The sequence below is a fragment of the Pterocles gutturalis genome, unplaced genomic scaffold (genome assembly GCF_000699245.1).
Source record: "Pterocles gutturalis isolate BGI_N339 unplaced genomic scaffold, ASM69924v1 scaffold13202, whole genome shotgun sequence".
Lineage (NCBI taxonomy): Eukaryota > Metazoa > Chordata > Aves > Pterocliformes > Pteroclidae > Pterocles > Pterocles gutturalis.
Window position 1 is genome coordinate 4,489 of NW_010115512.1, and position 17,444 is coordinate 21,932.

Sequence of the window (17,444 nt, forward strand, 5' to 3'; positions counted from 1 at the left end):
TGTGGCTGTTCAAGCACACACAAGGCAGGTCCCACCTCTTCTTTGAGCAGCAGATTTTGCACTGGGGAGCAGTGATGCCTCACCTACTTTGCAGCTGAGGTGTCAAACATCCAGTGCACTGCAGAGCAGCGTCCCTTCGCTCTTCTTCACTTTGCCAGTTCAAAAGTTCAGCCCGGTTTCCCTGGTGAAAAGACCTACAATGGAGGCTGGGGTCTGAGCAAAGATTGCCCAGCTCTGATCCCAACCAGCTGCTCAGAGGTGCTCCACGCACTCCCAAATCTGGTTTAGGGTGCAAGGTGAGACCTGGCCACCCAGCTGAAATGTACTCCAGTCAGTCATGGGCAGCCAGCACGAGGATCTTGCTTGGAGAGGGGGAGTTACAGAGGCCTGTTACTTGCTCCAAGTTGTTATCTAGTGCCACTGCCTAAGTGAAAGAAGATTATGGCTATGCAGATCCTATCCAAATAACCTGTTCCACATCAAACCATTCCTCACCAGGCCTCACCCTGAGCAGGAACATACAGCCTCCGCCAGCCAAGGAGAGTCCGCTCCACTGGAGTCGTTGAGGAGATAGTGCCAGTAGAAACTGGCCTCGGTGTCCACAAAGTGAAGCTTCACCGGCAGGACAAAGGAAGCCTCTTCACTCGGCAAGGAGCACTGGTGAACGACCAGTGTGCAGCAACATAGCACTCAAAGCCACATCTCCTACCTCCAGAGTAATGCTTGCTAAATAACTGCACCTACTGCAGAAGGCTTTCCTGGCATCTGTCTTTTAATATTCCAGTATAGGTATGTTAGTACAGGGTTATCCCTCATTTGGAAGCACCACAATTAATAGGGGAAGAAACGGAAGAGGCAGAGCACTTGCAATGTGTTGCTAGAAGAAAATCAACCCAACTGCCACCTATACACAAGATGTCCACACATGCGCTGCATCTGCCCCACCAACACAGGGCAACATCCCCATTCACAGCTGGGCAAGCTGTTGAGCCATACCGGTTATCTTCTGACCTCTGTCAACCAGTGCTTTCCTTTCCATTGAGGTGGCTTTCTCCAGAGGTCTGTGGGGTCTCCTGGGAAGAAAGGCTGGTTTCTTGGGCAGTCCTAAGATTGGCTTGCTGGAAGGCACAGGAATCCAGAAACACGCTGGGGATTCGGTCACCAAAGTATAGCTTGCTGTTAGCAGCTATCGCTTGGTATTTCATTAATTCCAGGTACTCAGGGGTAAGTTTCAGCTACAAAAAGAGAAAACAGAGACTGTAAGAGACAACCTTCTTGGGCCCTGCATCATCAGATTTCATCTCAGGCAGCTGCTTCCTGGGATGTGCACTGTTAAATCAAGTGTTTTTCCAGTGCTGCCCACCTGAACCTAATCTCCTGTGCAGAGGAAAAGAAGCAAGTCCTCTTCTGACCAGCTTTCAAGTGCTCACCTTGTTGGAATCAGCCAGCTTCTGAGCAGTGTAGTACTCCGCATCAGCTTTGGCTTTCTGTCTTGCTAGGAACGCAGCGTCTAACACAGCAGCAGAGGACAGACAGGAAAAGAAGCGTTAGCAAGTGAACAGTCCCATCACATCGAGCACCTGAGTCTTTGTCCCATGGGTACAAGCTGACCCAGGTGTGCCCATGGCACACATACCTGTGCTGCTGGCTTCTTGGAGAGGTATCTGCAAAGGGGAGGAATGATCCCAGCACATAATCTTGCGCTACTGCACCCTTTATTATTTGGAGGACAGTGATGCCTACTAGCACTAGTGCTGAGGTTCCTCTACTCGTCACCCACCCTTAGCTGGAAGATGACCCCAGCAGCATGGTTACCTTCAATCTCAGAAATTCGCTTCTCTGTTTCCTTCTCCATAATCTTCTGTTGATAGTGAATCCTGGCCACCTGAGCAGCCTTCTCTGCCTCTGCAATCACAACAGGCTCAGTTCAGACATTTGCTCACTAGGGCCTGAGCATCAGCACCCTGACCCCAGCACCTGGTCGCAGATTTTGCCACATGAGTAGTTTCCTCTCTGCTGCCTCCCCTTCTGCTTGGATCCTCCAGTGCCAGTTTGTATGCCAAGCAATACAGTTACAGAAAGGAAACAGTGCTGGTATTTCTTGATTTGCACTGTCTGACATCCCTTTTACAAGGGTGAGTCCCCCTGGCACAGGAACGTTTAGCTTCAAGCCCAAGCAGTTTTTATGGCAGAGCTATTACCTCTTGCCCCACTGCAGAGGAAGCCCCGCTGTAGGATAGAGGCGTTTGCTGCTATGGGGAGAGAGGTGGAATGTAGATACAGCAACACAGTCACATTTTCTAAATGACTGTTGGTGCAGCCTGGCTGTGCCCCCTACAGGGAGCTGTCAGCAGTGCAAGATAACATCCCACTCTGGCTTACTGGGGGATGTAGAATGGAAACTCAGTCTGGCCCCCACCTGCTATTATTCCCAACCGGTGACATACCAATGAGCGCTTTCTTCCGGTCTGTCTCTGCCTCCTTCTCTACTACCTTCTGCTTCTGGGCTGCGATCAGCAGCTTGGTCTTCTCAGCCTCCCTGCAAGGTGAGAAAGGACATCATAGGGAAACGGAGCTGGGGAGCAGCTCTGCAAACCGGGGCGTGAGAAGCCAGCAGGACCAGAAGCCGACCAGTTGCCAGCATCATGTCGTCACAGCCATGAGGACTAGTTCTGCCTCCAGCTGTATGAGTACACACATAGTCAGCAGGTCGAAGGAATGGATTATTCAACCCGTTTGGCACTGGTGAGGCCACATCCGGATGCTATGTACAGGTTGAGGCCCCCAGGATGAGAAATGAGTCCAGTGTAGGGCTACTGCAGATGTGGTGTGGGGGCCAGGGCGTACGAGGAGAGGCTGGGGGAGCTGGGCTTGCTCAGACAGAGATGAGGAGGTGAAGGGGGACCCAACTGCATCTCCCCCTCCCCAAAAGGTTCCCTGAGGCTGGACTCTGCTCAGAGAGGCACAGGCAGAGCCCCAGAGGCACCGGCATAAGCTGCAGCATGGGAAATGCCAGCCAGTCCCAAGGAAACAGCCCATCCCTTTGCGAGTGGGGTGTCCCTGGGGCGGGGGAGCGAGCGGTGGGGATCCCTGTCCCTGGGGATACCCTGACTCACCTGGCCACAGGCCCCAGCGACCTTGCTGCAGCCGTGGTGTTGGCTTGCTTTGGGAAAGGGCTTGGACAAGAGATCTCCATGGATACGTGCGAGACTAAAATCTGTCTGTAATCCTGTGAGTTTGCTGGAGGGGAGCTGACTGGCGAGACATCAAGACCCCTGAGCCTGGAATTCAGTTTACAGGTCTTTTACAAGTACTCTACAGCACACCAGTGTATCCTCTATATAAACTAATAGGAATGCAGCTTTGATATGGACTATGTACATGCTAACAACCCTCTTTGTGAATGGCTGAAAGGCTTTTCAAGGTGAAAGAGCTACAGAAAAGGTGAAAGAGAATGCATGAGGTGCGCCTAGCCAAGCACACACTGACTAGAGCCCACCTGCCACCTTCTGAGCATCAGCTAAGAGCTTTCTATTAGCATTCTGCCTGTGCTGGACCCTCAAAACCAACTAATACAATTTTATGTACAGCTACTCACATAAGCTCAAAATTTCTTCGGATGGCTTCTGGGATTTTGGGTTTTGTAACACGCACAGCCTGTGGAAGAAAAAAAGTGAGTACATTTTAAATTAAACATTTCAATGCAAGCTGCATAACGAAGAAATATCTTTTCAAAACCAGCTGTAGTGCTGTGGACATCTCCACATTGATCCAAGACATAATGGCTCCAAATCCTCTTGTACAGCACAGCTGAGCACAGCCATACTCACAGAGGTGCCTTACATTTGTATTTCTGTCTTTGCACCCTTTATGGCATCCAAGTGACCAAGTAGGACCTGTGCAGTAGAGTAGACTGCTGAAGAGGTCCACCACCGTTGTTAGAAGCTTAGTTCTCCACTCCAAAGACTCTTCAAACATCACCAGACACCACTTCCCAAAGTACTGCCCAAGAAAGGGGCTCACAAACACAATAACATTAAATTGCAGGAGTGAGACTTGCAAAACAGAGGCAGGGCTAGGAGCTCAGGAATGGGTTCTCCAGGAGAAAAAGCTTGCAAAAGTGACCACGCAATGGGAGACATAGCGGTGAAGATGGGAGAGCTGCAGGGCATAGGTGGCAGGTGTTGTTTGCAACTGTGGATCGTCAAGAGTGATATGCACGGCAATGCCAACACCACAAATTGGGTACACGCCAGAGAGAGCTACTAAGCTGCTCTGCAGAGGTGTCTCACTGAAATGAGAGGGGAAACACCTCCAGAGGTAGCACCAGGAGCTACTCCTGCTCAGCTGGCATGTTGGGTAGCTCATTACTGAGCTTTGGGAGATGGGTGTCGAAAGCCCATGGCCATAAGAATTTCTTCACAACCCTCCTGCTCCATCTCCACTGTAGATTTAGGGCTCAACCTGCTGCTTCTCTCTGGGATCAGTAAGTCTGGAAAGAACCAAGAGGCTTCCCCAGAGGAGAACGGGATATGGACATGTCCAGCCAAGGCTCTGTATGCAGTGAGGAAAGAGAACCCTTTCCATGTGACAAGCACCCTGGCCCAGGCAAACATCCTGCTTGGGGAGAAGGAGCCAGCCTGTCATCAAAGCAGGATGCTTGGGAATCACAAAATGGTTTGGGTTGGAAGGGACCTTCCAACATCACCCAGTCCAACCCCCCTGCCATGGGCACACAGCTCAAAGTCTCACCCAGCCTGGCCTTGAGCACTTCCAGGGATGAGGCATCCACAAATTCTCCGGGCAACCTGGTCCAGTGTTTCACCACCCTTACAACATTTCTTCCTTATATCCAATCTAAACCTATCCTCTTTCAGCTTAAAACTATTGTCCTTTGTCCTGTCACTACAGGCCTTGGAAAAAAGTCTTTCTCCACCTTTCTTATAAACCCCCTTTAGATACTGAAAGGCCACAATAACATCCCTCTGGAGCTTTCTCTTCTCCAGGCTGAACAACCCCAACTCTGCTGCTTCTCTGAAGAAGCAAAGAAAGCAGATTTATGGGACATTGGTCCAGAATACACTTCAGTGAAAGGATTTTTCTAAGCTCTTACCAGAAGCAAAGCCTCTCCAAGTCTCTAGAAAGGTACCACATGCAGAAAGCTCACCTCATCCACCACTGCTGGGTGTGCAGGGGAATATTCTTTCTACATCCATAACACCCCCTGCACAAAAACAAAGATTGGTTTCCAGAAGCGTAGCTTTTCCAACACGGGCAAAGATTCCTCTATAACTGGGAAAGCCACCAGATCTTTGAAATCAATCTCCACTAGCTGCTTCTTTTTCAAGCCAATGGTTCAACCTATTTAACAGTGAAATCTACTTAAATCTACTATATGGGACATGCTGCGATTAACTGGCTGAGCAACAGCTTTGCAAAAAAGAGCATGAAGGAATCAAAAGACAAGTTGACTATACGACAGCATGTTTTCCCTGTGGCCATGAAGTCCAGACACATCCTGAGATGTGCTGGCAAAAGCTCAGCAGCACGCTGAAGGCAACTGTAATTCCAGTGTGGGGAACCCAGTGTAAGGGACACCAACAAACTGGAAAGCCACTGAGATGGCAATGTAAGTGCAGCAGAGAATGGGAATAGGCTGATGGTACGGTACTTCTCCTCTCCTGTTGATCCTCCTCCTTAAATATGGGTGTGACATTTGTCTTTTTCCAGTTATTATGGACGTTGCTTGGCCACTGTCATCTCTCAAAGATAAGAGTGGCTTCACAATGGTGTAGGCCAGCAACTTGGCACCCTGGGATGCGTCCCACCTGCTTCCACAGACCTGCTCAGCTGTCCTCTCTACTATGGGTAACGCTTCAGCTCTGCAGACTCTGCTGCTAGGGGAAGGAATGGGGAGGCCCAAGGGCAGACCTTGCCAGAAAGAAGTCAAAGAAGGCATTGAGTGTTTCAACCTTTTACATGTCCTTGGTCAGTACGCCCCCTGCTCCACAGCTTCCTTGGACAGCCTTTTGCTGTGGAGGCACCTCAGAAGCCCTCTGTGTTGCCCTACACAGCCATCATTAGGTCTAAGCCTAGCTGATCTTTGGTTTTCCCAATTCTGTCCCCGCGCTCTCAGTTCAACTACCTTTATTGCTCCCAGCTCATCTATCCCTACTATACCTTTTGTGACTTTCCTTTCTGCTTTTCAACTCCGTCAGGAGCCCCTTGTTCATCCACACCAGCATCGTCTCACCTGCTTGACCTTCCATGTTTTGGGGTGTTCTTGGCAATGACATGGGGCCTCCTTTGCTGACCATGGCAGTCTCCCACAGGGCCCTGCACATCTCACACAAACCAAATTCTGTTCTCCTTAAGCCCAGGCCCTTAATTCTCTTCACCCGTCTGAGGACCTTGAGCTCACCAGCTTACAGCTGCTGCAGCTCACACTGCTCCAGACTTCACGTCTCAACCAGTTCTTCCTTGTTTCTAAAAGGTCCAGCAGAGCATCTTCCCCAGTTAGCTTTCCTCACCACTCCCAAAATCTGTGTTCAACACTGTTCAAAAATATCCAGCATGGCTTGCACCCAGCCCTATTGCCCTTCCAGCAGGCACTGAGGAGGTCAGGGACCCCCATGAGTACTAGGGCCTGTGATCATGAGGATTCCTCTGGTCTTCTACAGGCAGCTTTACCTATGTCATCTTCCTAACTTGGTGCTCTGCAGCAGACAAGGACCATGTGGTCTTTCATGTTGGTCTGATTCTTACCTATATTGGCTCTTATCTCAGCTGTTTATCATCCATCTCAAAGCAAAGCTTCACACCATTTGAGCCAGTCCTTTGCAGGCAGCACTGTCCTCAGACACTTCTTACTATCCACTGGCCACCACTTCTCTTCAAGCTGTGGCCACCATTCCAGTTAGAAAAGAACATTCTGCATCAGGCAATGTGGAGGACTTGTGAAGGTTTCATACACAACAGTTTTAATAAAACTAGAAATAAATGCTATAATTCCCTCTAACAGCATATTTTTAATAATGAGTTGTTTTCTGTGTCACTTCTTTCAAAAATGAATTGTCAGTGATCTCTGAAGTACTCGTGTACAAACATGTTCTTCAAGAAGAGAGCATTATGCACAAATATAGAATTATTTCCCTTAGAGCGCACAAAACAATTCAATTCTGGGTACACTTCAGTTAACCTGAGTTACACAGCTGCATGCAGAAAGGAAAAAGAAAGCTCAGCTCTTCATGGAAGGAGCAGTTTATTTCCTGACGAGCAACATGGCAGAGATGTATGTTGAGGCACAATTTAGTGGAGACAAAGGTCCAGCTCTGTTTTGAAATGGAACAACAGGAACACAAGGGCAGGATTACAATGTCTTTTAAGTACTAGAGGTGAACCACCTTCCTCACTAGTTATGGGACCTATTCAAACTGCCCGTCTGGTGAGCTCAGTTTGGGCTGATGCAGGCAGGATATCCTTCAACTTTTGATGAACAGTGAAGATTGGGCATGCCAAATTGAGATGGGATACATACGGTGAAGATCAGATTTATCTCTGTAGTTAATATCTCCCAGCAAAAAGCCAGGAGCTTTGCTTATGCCCTTCCATACCCTGAGATCAAAAAGGGTCTTTACATATGACAGTAATTTTGATCAATGATGAACTTCTGCAGGAAATCTCTCTGCAATGTACAGTGCAAGTTAACTTGGATATTTGGAAGGGCAGTGCCATCTCAACTTCTTTGTGATAAGACACTGTGTGTGGTTTACCCTCGGCAAAACAGAGCAAGCCTATGCACAAATAAACCACAAACCCAGTATTTATCATAGTATTTCACATGCTGTTAATGGGAGGCTTCCCGCCCTGCATGCTGCCAGCCAGCCTAGCTAAATGTGTCAACAAAAATGGTAAAACAGATTTGGTCTCACTCTTCCCTACAGGGGAAACTTCCATCCTAGTCCTTACGAGACAAAGGTATATGTTTCCCAGTTGGTTGCCCTGAACTTCAATATGCCAAAAAGCCAGTATGCCTCATAGCCCTGCTAAGACTAAAAATTATTTTCTAACATCAAACATAAGCAGAAAATCACTTAGGATGTAACACCTTTCCCTGTCTCTGGCAGACACGCAGGAGAAATGAAGGTATCTTCTTTTGCAACTACCTGTAAGAACTGTGCTGGGACACCAGAGCACCCAGCTCTGCAGTGGTGCCAAAGGGAGTCTGAAGAAAACCATTGTCTTGTCCTTTGCAAATTAAATGCAATACCTGCACGTCTGTGGCCTAAAAGGTCCTTTTCTCTATCCTGCAGGCCTTCTCCTAACATAAAACTAGCGTTTAGAAGTGTCACTGTCATATCAACCATCTTCAACTGACAAACATCAACTCAAGGCTCAACTATTTCACGTTATGTGGAAAACCAAAACAAGAAACCTCACGAATCTCATGAAAAGTGAGCAAATTAGAGGTGGAATAGAGAATAATCTTTGTTAGGGAATGAACCTACCTGGATAGTGAGACCCGGTGCCATGACATTGAGATCCTTCTGCAGGGCCAACTTCAGATTCTCATCTATCTGATCTGTGTTTGGAGGACAAGAGAGAGGGCACTTAGCTTATCATCATTTCTCCTACAGCTTGTGTGACAGAGAGTCAGCTGGCCTTGAAGAGCACGTATCTCTATGGTGTTAGATAAAGATGCCTTCTGAGATTATATACTACGTTGTTTCCTCTCCTATGCTCCCCGAGAGCCACGTGCTACTGTCTCCAGGAAGGTTCAGCTACTGATGAACTCACGGTATCTGAGCTGAGGGCAAATGCCTTTCAGTCTCTCAGCAAAAAAAAAAAGCACCCAGGACCTGTGGCAGAAGTTTGTCCCTTTGTAGGTGGACCCACACCAACCCCACTGCCAGCAGCAAGCTCTACCTTATGTCTCAAGGGACCTCCAGGATCCAGGACTTACTACTGAAGAAATGCATTTTGTCACTTCCAAGCTCCAGGAAGATCCCTCCACAGAAATGGCCAGTTATGAAGGGATTACGCTGCGCGTACTACCAGGAAACTTCTCTCTTGACTACAGATATTCGGCCAGTCCGAGTACAGCACTCAAAGATTGATAGTCTCTTAATATTAAAAGTCTGACAACTTTTTCTCTTCCGTAAACCCATTTTCCCCTGCTCTGCCACTCAAGAAGGAACATGATGCTGTTATGTCTTTGGGGGCACACGCAGGTACCAAGAAACAGGACATTGAATTTGCTAATCCCTGAACCACTGCTACCCCCTTGGGAAAAACTAGAGCATTGCAACGAACTGAGAGAAGATCCCTTCCAGCTCTGACTTGCTAAAAACAGCCAGAAGGAAGCTTTTAAAGTAAAAAAGTCAATTCAGCAACAGAACAGGGGCCTAAAAGCAGAAGCAGACAAGACAAAACCATCATCAGAGTGAAGGCAGTGGGTACGACTGCATGCCCAAGAGCAGAGTGGCTACTTTGTGCATCCAGAATTCAGTCCTAAGTGGAGAAAGACTGAAATCAAATTCCCATGTGGAAAAACAAAGAAATCTAAATCATTAAAGTTACACGGGAAGCAATGTATGGATATATAGAGATGGATTCTAGATTACAACTCCAGCACAGAGGCTGTTTGCTCACCGGACCCTGCTGTAACATATTCCACAGCAGAACAGGGAGATTACGCAGCCCTTGGCAGGGGCATCCAGCTGCCATCCACTTACCGAAGAGCTCAATGTACACTTCCTGCAGGGTATGGGCGCTGCAGAACTGATTCAGCTCATGATGAATCTTATTGAAGATCAAGGTCTTATCATAGTCTGCAGTGTAGTTTCTCACAATATCGTACACTGAGGAAGCAAGAGAACTATCACAGGTCACCACCAACATGTCTTGCTTTCTGTAATGCCACAACTGCAAAACAACAACTCAGGGTACAAAGAAAATAGTGCCACGCAACAGATGCGTGGGGTCTCCATCCCCGGCAGTTTTCACTACTTGGCTGGACAAAGCCACAGCTGGTAGTGAGAAGCCTGTGGTGAGTGGAAGGGAGGTCAGGGAAGAGACCTGCACAGGTCCCCTCCATGGGTGCTGCTGGGATTACAGGACTTCAAAGAGCAGAGTAATTACAGCAAGATATACTGCACGGTCCTGTTTTATGATCTGCATCAATGAAGGAAAATCAGGCAGGAACAGATAGTACTATAAAGTGAAAACAAGTATCATTTCCACAATTATAACATTAATTCACCGATCAATACCTCAGTGACATGAGCATTTTGCATTCAGCTGGAAAAAAAAGCTGTCTGGTTCTTTGGTTTGGCAGCTGGTGAAGTAACAAGGTAAGACGCTTCTACGCAGGCTTTGCCTTTGTAATTTCCTCAGGAGTTGAGCTGGCAAGCTCCTGGGGCCTTTGTCCTGTGTATTTAATTTCACAGATCATCAGTGGCAAGAAACAGGACTGCTTGAGAACCCACCACATTTCTAAAGGTACAGTGGAGAAGCAATCCTAGAATTTATTTTCATCTTTGCAAATCTGTGGCTCTTTGAAAAGCTTGCAGACACACGCATGAAACTAAGTGCTACAGTACTGGGAAACGTTAATAATAATAAAACACAGAAAATGAAGCTTGGAAACCAAGACCGAATGGCTACAGTATGAGGGAAGACAGTAACAGTGCTGCTTGTTGAAACAGGACAGGAAATACCTGCATACGGTGCCAGTTTATTCACAACTTCTATTCGGTCAATGTAGATCATAACACCGCCACTGTAAGTGAAAAAGAGAATTCACAAACTATTACTGCAACTGCCAACAGTGGTCCGTATTTAAAGAAAAGTCATCTTTTTCCCTCTTTTACTGAATTCTACTAAACCTGCCCAGAACAATTCTGACTTCTTGAGCATCTTGCAATAAGATGGCAGCAAACCCCAGCTTTGTACAGGCTGCTCCCTCTCTCTGCATAAACCCAAAGCATGCTCCAGCAAGTCTGCGAAGCACTTTGTCTTCACTTTGTTATCTCCTGCTTAGCCAGCAAAAGGAAAACATTTTTGAACAGGAATGTAGCTGCAACTGGAAGAAACGGGGAGTCCAGCACAATGAAGGGAAGGCACTAATGACAGCAGCAGAGCAGACACAAACTGCAGATGCACCTGCAGCTCTTCTAGGCAGCAAATACATTTTAAATAAAAGAGGCATTGGTTTAAGGTCATGCATTAACTAACTCAAGCAGAAAGGCCCCTGTCAGAGAGGAAGAAACAGCACACACGCCTGGGCATGTGCGTGCGGTTGTGCTGTTATTGAAGAGTTGTTTGCAACAAGACGTTGATGCAGGGAATGTGGATTAGAGTCTGTGACGTGCTTTGTTTCTTCTTTTTTAGCAGAAACTGTTTAGCGACAGTTGATCCCCAGCAGCAGACCTCACACATTTCCAAACAGTCTCTGGGGTGTTTTAAATCAAAGGTATCCCCCACAACAAACTTGGTTTCTTGTTTTGCAAATCATCGTGTCAGGCAATTGAAAGTTAAGTTTGCAGAAAAATCACCTGAACTTGCCTGCGTCTGTGCTTTTTTAGGAAAGGTCTCCCAGACAGAACCGGCATTTGCTCTGCAAACCTGCCCGCTATGAGCTAAAAACATTGTTGATGGACTGAACTTGCCTGCTAGAAGTGACAAGCCATCAGAAAATATATTTCTGGCTAAAGAGAGACTTATTTCCCAGTGAGATACTACTATTAAGAGTATAAATCTCTTTTTCACTCAAGATTTCTCTTTAGGCCATGGTCATTCTTGCTGGTTCTCTCTTAAGAACCATGGCTATTCTATTTAAATAAGACAGGCTTACGGATCCTGTGCAGGTATGTCAGGCTGCACAAGCAGTTATACTGGCATGGAGTGTGTGTTTTTTCTCCATCTCACCTGTTCTACACTCCAACCGTCCCACCACATCCAATTAAATGACTATTTATCATTGCAAGGGACGTCCAACAGCACTTCTCGTGATCCTCTGTACCTTTCATCGTTGTGATTTGTTCCAGTCGCTTTATTACATCTCCACCAGATGCCACTCGGAGCCCCAATACGCTGGCCACCTATTTCCCCACTGAGGGTTGAAGGTTAAACCAAATCTACAAAGCACTTGCACTGCGTTTTCCAGCCAGCTGCTGGAGCCATCCTCATTCCACATCTTGGCAGTGGGGATGGCCCTCTGCACCTCACTGCTGTAAGCCCAGGAGCCAAACTGAACTGCAACACTCTGATGTCACAGTGAGCATCTAGGACAAGATATCCTCTTCACTGGCCTGGTCCAGAAGATGTAAGTAAACTTCTTCAGGGCAGGAGATACTGTCCTGGGCAGTTTGGAGACAGCTGCTCTGGCAGAGCATCATGCACTGATTTGGGACAATTCACACACCTTGTTGACCTGGAACTCAAAATACTCTCATCACATACAGCTGCTTTACTTGCCCTTTGACCATGTCCTGGTTTCAGCTGGGACAGAGTGAACTTTCTCCAGAGCAGCTGGTGAGAGGCTGTGTTTGGGTTTGTGCTGAGGAGAAGCTGATCACACACTGATGGGCAGAGCTGCTGCCAGGACAATCAAGGAGTTTCCAGCTTCTCTGCTGTGCCTGTGTCTGCAGGGGCAGGAGAAGCTTGGGAAGGAGCACAGCCCCAGTTCCCAGTCCAGGATTCGACCTCAGGTTGAGGACTGAGACCCAAACTGGCCAACGGTCTGTTCCATCCCATGCCCGGCATGGCCAGGGTATGGGTGAGGCTCTGCTGGGAAGTTCTTTCTCTTGCTACGGGTTGTCTCCCTCTGGGTCACTCCTCTCTCAGGGTCATCTTGGTCTCTTGGACACTCAGGATCTTATATGCGTTCAATTATTGTGGTTTTGGGACTCTCCCTGCACTGGGATAATTAGCTGGGAACAGACTGAGCCTTGGTCATGGGGTGGTGAGCAGTGTCACTGTGTGTCACTCATTTGTATATATTACTATTATAATCATTATTATAATTTCCACTATTATTGCAGTTTAGTTTTTAAACTCTTCTTAACTCCCCATGAGTCTCTTTTCCCTTCACCCCTTTAATCCTCTCCCCATCCCCAGGAGGGGGGAGGGTGAGCAGAATTGTGTAAACCTACAATAGACACCAATGGCTCAAACGCTGTCTCAGACTGCTCCTTCCATTCCCACAAGCCACTAACCACTCCCAGAACATGCTCATTCGCCAAAGCCTGCTTCTTGCTGGACACAAGGCAGAGTGACTCCCATGGGGAGATTTCAAGTGCTTGCAACTCTCCACTGCAGTTTCTGCAGCCTTTCTAAGACTGGCATTTGCAGCCTCTGCAAGGGCTACTTGCACCCCCCAAGATCCTCATGGCAGAGCTGCTCATGACACTGGTGAACAAGCTCTTTGGTCAGGGGAGAGAGGAACAAGAAGAAATCCATAGGAAGTCTGAAAGGAGGATCAACACATGGACTGTGTGCGCCTGGGAGAAGCTTAAGCATAATTAGGCAGCAACAGTGCCTAACCTTTACAGGACAAGGTGAAAGTGTACAGAGGACTAACATCCACTAGTGGGCATTTCAGTGGACCTTAGAAAGCCTCAGACATTCCAGGATTTGAGCTTATGCCAGGCCAGAAGAAGACAAGGGAAAAGCTGAAGGACATTGCCATAAAAAAGGGGCCATAAAAGAAGGCAAAGGTTTAACGCTTACTGCTAGAACTGACCACGGACAAGACCAGGCCAGGTTAAGGAATCACAGAGTGTAAAAATCGGGCTTAAAGGTCAGATCTGGTCTGCCTAGAGATAGAGGGATTAATGCAATACATCCACTTGCAATATTCATGACACATTTTTCCACGTGAGTGGCTAATAAACAGGGACAGCATTCCTCCAGAGCTCTGTCTGCGATCCTGCCAACAATCTGCAGCACGAACAGGACGACTCGCCCATCTTTGCAAATAAATATCTAATGCTTGAGCAATATTACTGCTCAGCGTCCTGACTATTTACTGCTTCTTAGCATTAAAAACCTGTACAATATTTAGCGTGATTCTTTCTGCTTGAGTTTATAAGAAAAAATGCTACTTACCTAATTCTCTCATGCAATATCTACACAACACCATTTTCAACCCATTTATTGTATTCCATAATTAATATACTCCTGAGTATATTAATTCTCAATTAATTATCTGAGTCAGTCCTTTAGAACACTTCGCTCTTCTAAAACTAGTTTACTGAACTGATTTTTCCATCAATTTTTGGAGATCGGCAGACCTACCACGAGGAAACTGCTGAACTCTCCAAGGAACTGTGTACACGTTTCCTTGTTGGGGAAAGCCAGAAATCTGAGACACCAGAGGCAATTCACAGCTTAGAGCAGATACATATTTTACCTGCTGTAATGAAATGGTTTTTGTCTCTGGGGTGACAGCTGTTTTATGAAAAACAGTCACCTGGCGACAAAGTATTTTAAAATCCGTATTTAATGTATTTATTTAATGCTGTCAAGTATAAATGGGACAGGTTAAGGCAGAAATTGGGGATGGGGCACCCACACAGCCATTCAGAAGCTTCCTAACGTAGATGAGGATACAGGGAACAGGAATATGAATATGGTGTAAGAGAAACCCATCCTTTAAAATCTGATGGTTTAATATATAATTGCAGAAATTTGAACTGTTTAAGATATACTCTTGCAATGAACTTTGAAGAACATGGTGAAGTTTCAGATTTGGTCCATTTGTCACATGCTTTATTATGGAAATGAGGATTCAAAGCTTTGGCATGGAGCAGCTGCAGACTCTGATTCCAAACGCAGCAAATTTAAAGGCTCCTGCAGTAACACCTCAAAAACAGACAGGGCTACCGGGACCTTTGGTCTGAAGCGTATTCAATTATTAACTAAGAACTGCTTCACCAGCTGTCTGGTGTTTTAAAGCATGTTTATTACCTGTAACTTCACTGCCACTTGTATTGCACAACTGAATCCTGCAACACTGAAATGTAGCAGGAGCTTAATGAACTAACTATACAGAATTAAAACAGAATATTTAGCTCCAAACTCACAGAAAGCTTTGCCTGGTGTGTTGAGAAGGTGTGCGGAACAGCAGCACACCAACCCCAGCCCAGAGATGCGATGCCGTTTTACAACATCCCGCAGGTGAAGCATTAACTCCTATTTATGCTACTTATGAGCTAAAAGTTACCATTAAATGCACTGCTAAAACTCTGCTCTGATGACTTACTTTGAACTGTGCCATTTAAAAGATACAGATATGGAACATAATGGGTCTTGCTCCTCCTTCCTGCAATTACTTTTTGTTTGATCTAGACTCTTCACCTGACCATGAAGCCCTGGCTGCAGCACTGAACACTAGCATCATTTACAGACACTCCTGAGAAGTTTGAGATCTAAACCTAAAACCAGCGAGGGCCCACGAGAACTTCATGTTAAGTTAAGCCCAAGTGATGTCTGATAAGGCATAATTCCAAGAACTCGTTTCAACAAAGGCTAAACCAGATCAACTCTGCTTCGCTAACGTTGCCACTAACATTCAACTTTTTATTTCAACATGGTCATTATGTGTAGTTGTTCAAGACACACTTTTTAAAAAAAACAAAACAAAACAAAACAACAGAAGGATTGCTGAGTATATTAAAGCGAAAAGACAAAGAGAATAATCAGTTTTGTTTTTATCCTGAAGAAACAGATTCGGTCATCACTTTAACTTGTGAATGAAGCAACACAACAGGATCTGCAACCCAACTCAACAAGCCCTCTCCTGTTACTGCTGTGTTTGTTAAAACTACACACGTCTGTGCTGACAAAAGGCTCAGCCTCATTATGAAGCAGGCAGGTGCCAGCCATGCATAGGATTCTTCTTTATTCTTTCCCCCTCTCTCTTTACATCAGGTGAAACGTCAATTCCAAAAACGCCCAAAGGATTCCAAGAGACTAATTTTCTTGAGCTGTTTTTGCAATGAACCATCTCCCATCAGGAGCATTCCCATTCACCATTTACTTTTGTCCACTGCTGGGGTTAACGCTTGTATTAGCCACAAGATTCACACTAGAAATACCGCAAAGCAGAGAGCAGATGAAACAACAAGCAACGGGCCATCAGAGTAATCAAGGGAAGAAACCAAGAAAAGTCAAGAGACTATCGCTATAAATGCAAATACTTTCTGAACATCAGTTCCAGCAAAAGCAAGAGCACTCCCTCCCATACCTCCTGCTCCATTATTTCCCAGTGTGATGTATGTGTGTATGTTTGGGACTAATTTTAGGGTATGCGTCTTTACTTTTCAGCCTCTGTGTCACAGCACTGTACGCGACTAGCTGCAAACTACATGGCAAGAGTGCATCTGATCATCATCAGAAGAAAAATGAAAACATACCTTGTCCCACAAGGCACGTTTTTCACTTCATCGGTCTGCAACGTGGTCTGAAATAAAAAGACAACCAGTGCTCACTAAACCTCTCTGCTCTCTGGGAAAATCACGCTGTGCCCAGACCCTTACAACCATTACAGAGGAACAGAGAGACAAAATGTGTCCTCTGCCTCCCTCCTGACTTTTGCAGGTGCGGGCAGAAGATAAACCTCTTCTTTTCAACTGCCTTTTAGGAGAGAGAAAAGCAGCTATGCTCATTTCCTGACTCTTGGATCCTGCAGCACTAAGGCCTGCAGCTCTCCTAGAAAAAACATTAGTGCCATAAACACAGACATGCCCTGCCCCAAGCAACATTCTCCACACATGCACGTTGCAGGGACTCCACCAGAAGCACAAGTCCCAATGCACTGCTGGGTCTGGCACCTACAGCAGAAGGAACCAAGGGCTTCCCAGGAGCTGCTGCTCTGACCACCAAGTTCCTGAGCCCCTCTGCAAACACCAGTTGCCCAAGTCGCCCCCACACAGCAATATCCCTACCAAACACCTGCTCCCACTCATCCTCTTCCAAAAGGAGGAGATACTAACCTGCACAGATTTGAATGTGGTAATGAACGGCAGCATGATGTGGTAGCCTGGTCCGCTTGGACTAGTTAACAACGCACCACCCCTACAGAGAGAGAGGAAAATGGGGAAAAGGCTCAAGCAACTGGAAAAGATTAAGCACTGGCTTTGAGAGAGAATGAGCACATCCAAACTGCCAGAGGTCACTGCTGCAGTAGTGCAAATTACATCACTCACCTGCACCAAATTTGCCACCATTACTCCTTTAAGAGGATTGACTGCATGACACTAGCCTGCTGCAACTTGACAATCATTTGCTTCAGTCCTAATTAACTTTTAGACAAAACACATATTGCTAAATTCTTCCATCACCATAACGTTCCAGAGAGCTTTACGACCACAAATTTTCCTCTCTAAATAGCTCCCTGGTAACCATGGAAAAATATAGCAGTTTGGATTTCCACAAGGCAT

The 17,444-nt window shown here is 46.4% G+C and overlaps 1 protein-coding gene across 1 annotated transcript; it reads right to left on the reverse strand.

The window, feature by feature from the left end:
• Positions 1–879: 879 nt before the first annotated feature.
• Positions 880–17,118, reverse strand: ERLIN1 (ER lipid raft associated 1; the record flags this gene model as incomplete). Its single annotated transcript, XM_010075213.1, has 10 exons — positions 880–1,235; positions 1,431–1,510; positions 1,816–1,905; positions 2,448–2,539; positions 3,599–3,657; positions 8,508–8,581; positions 9,735–9,860; positions 10,719–10,780; positions 16,419–16,465; positions 16,998–17,118. Coding segments are annotated over 10 exons (970 nt in total), but the record flags the coding sequence as incomplete, so codon positions are not given.
• Positions 17,119–17,444: the final 326 nt, after the last annotated feature.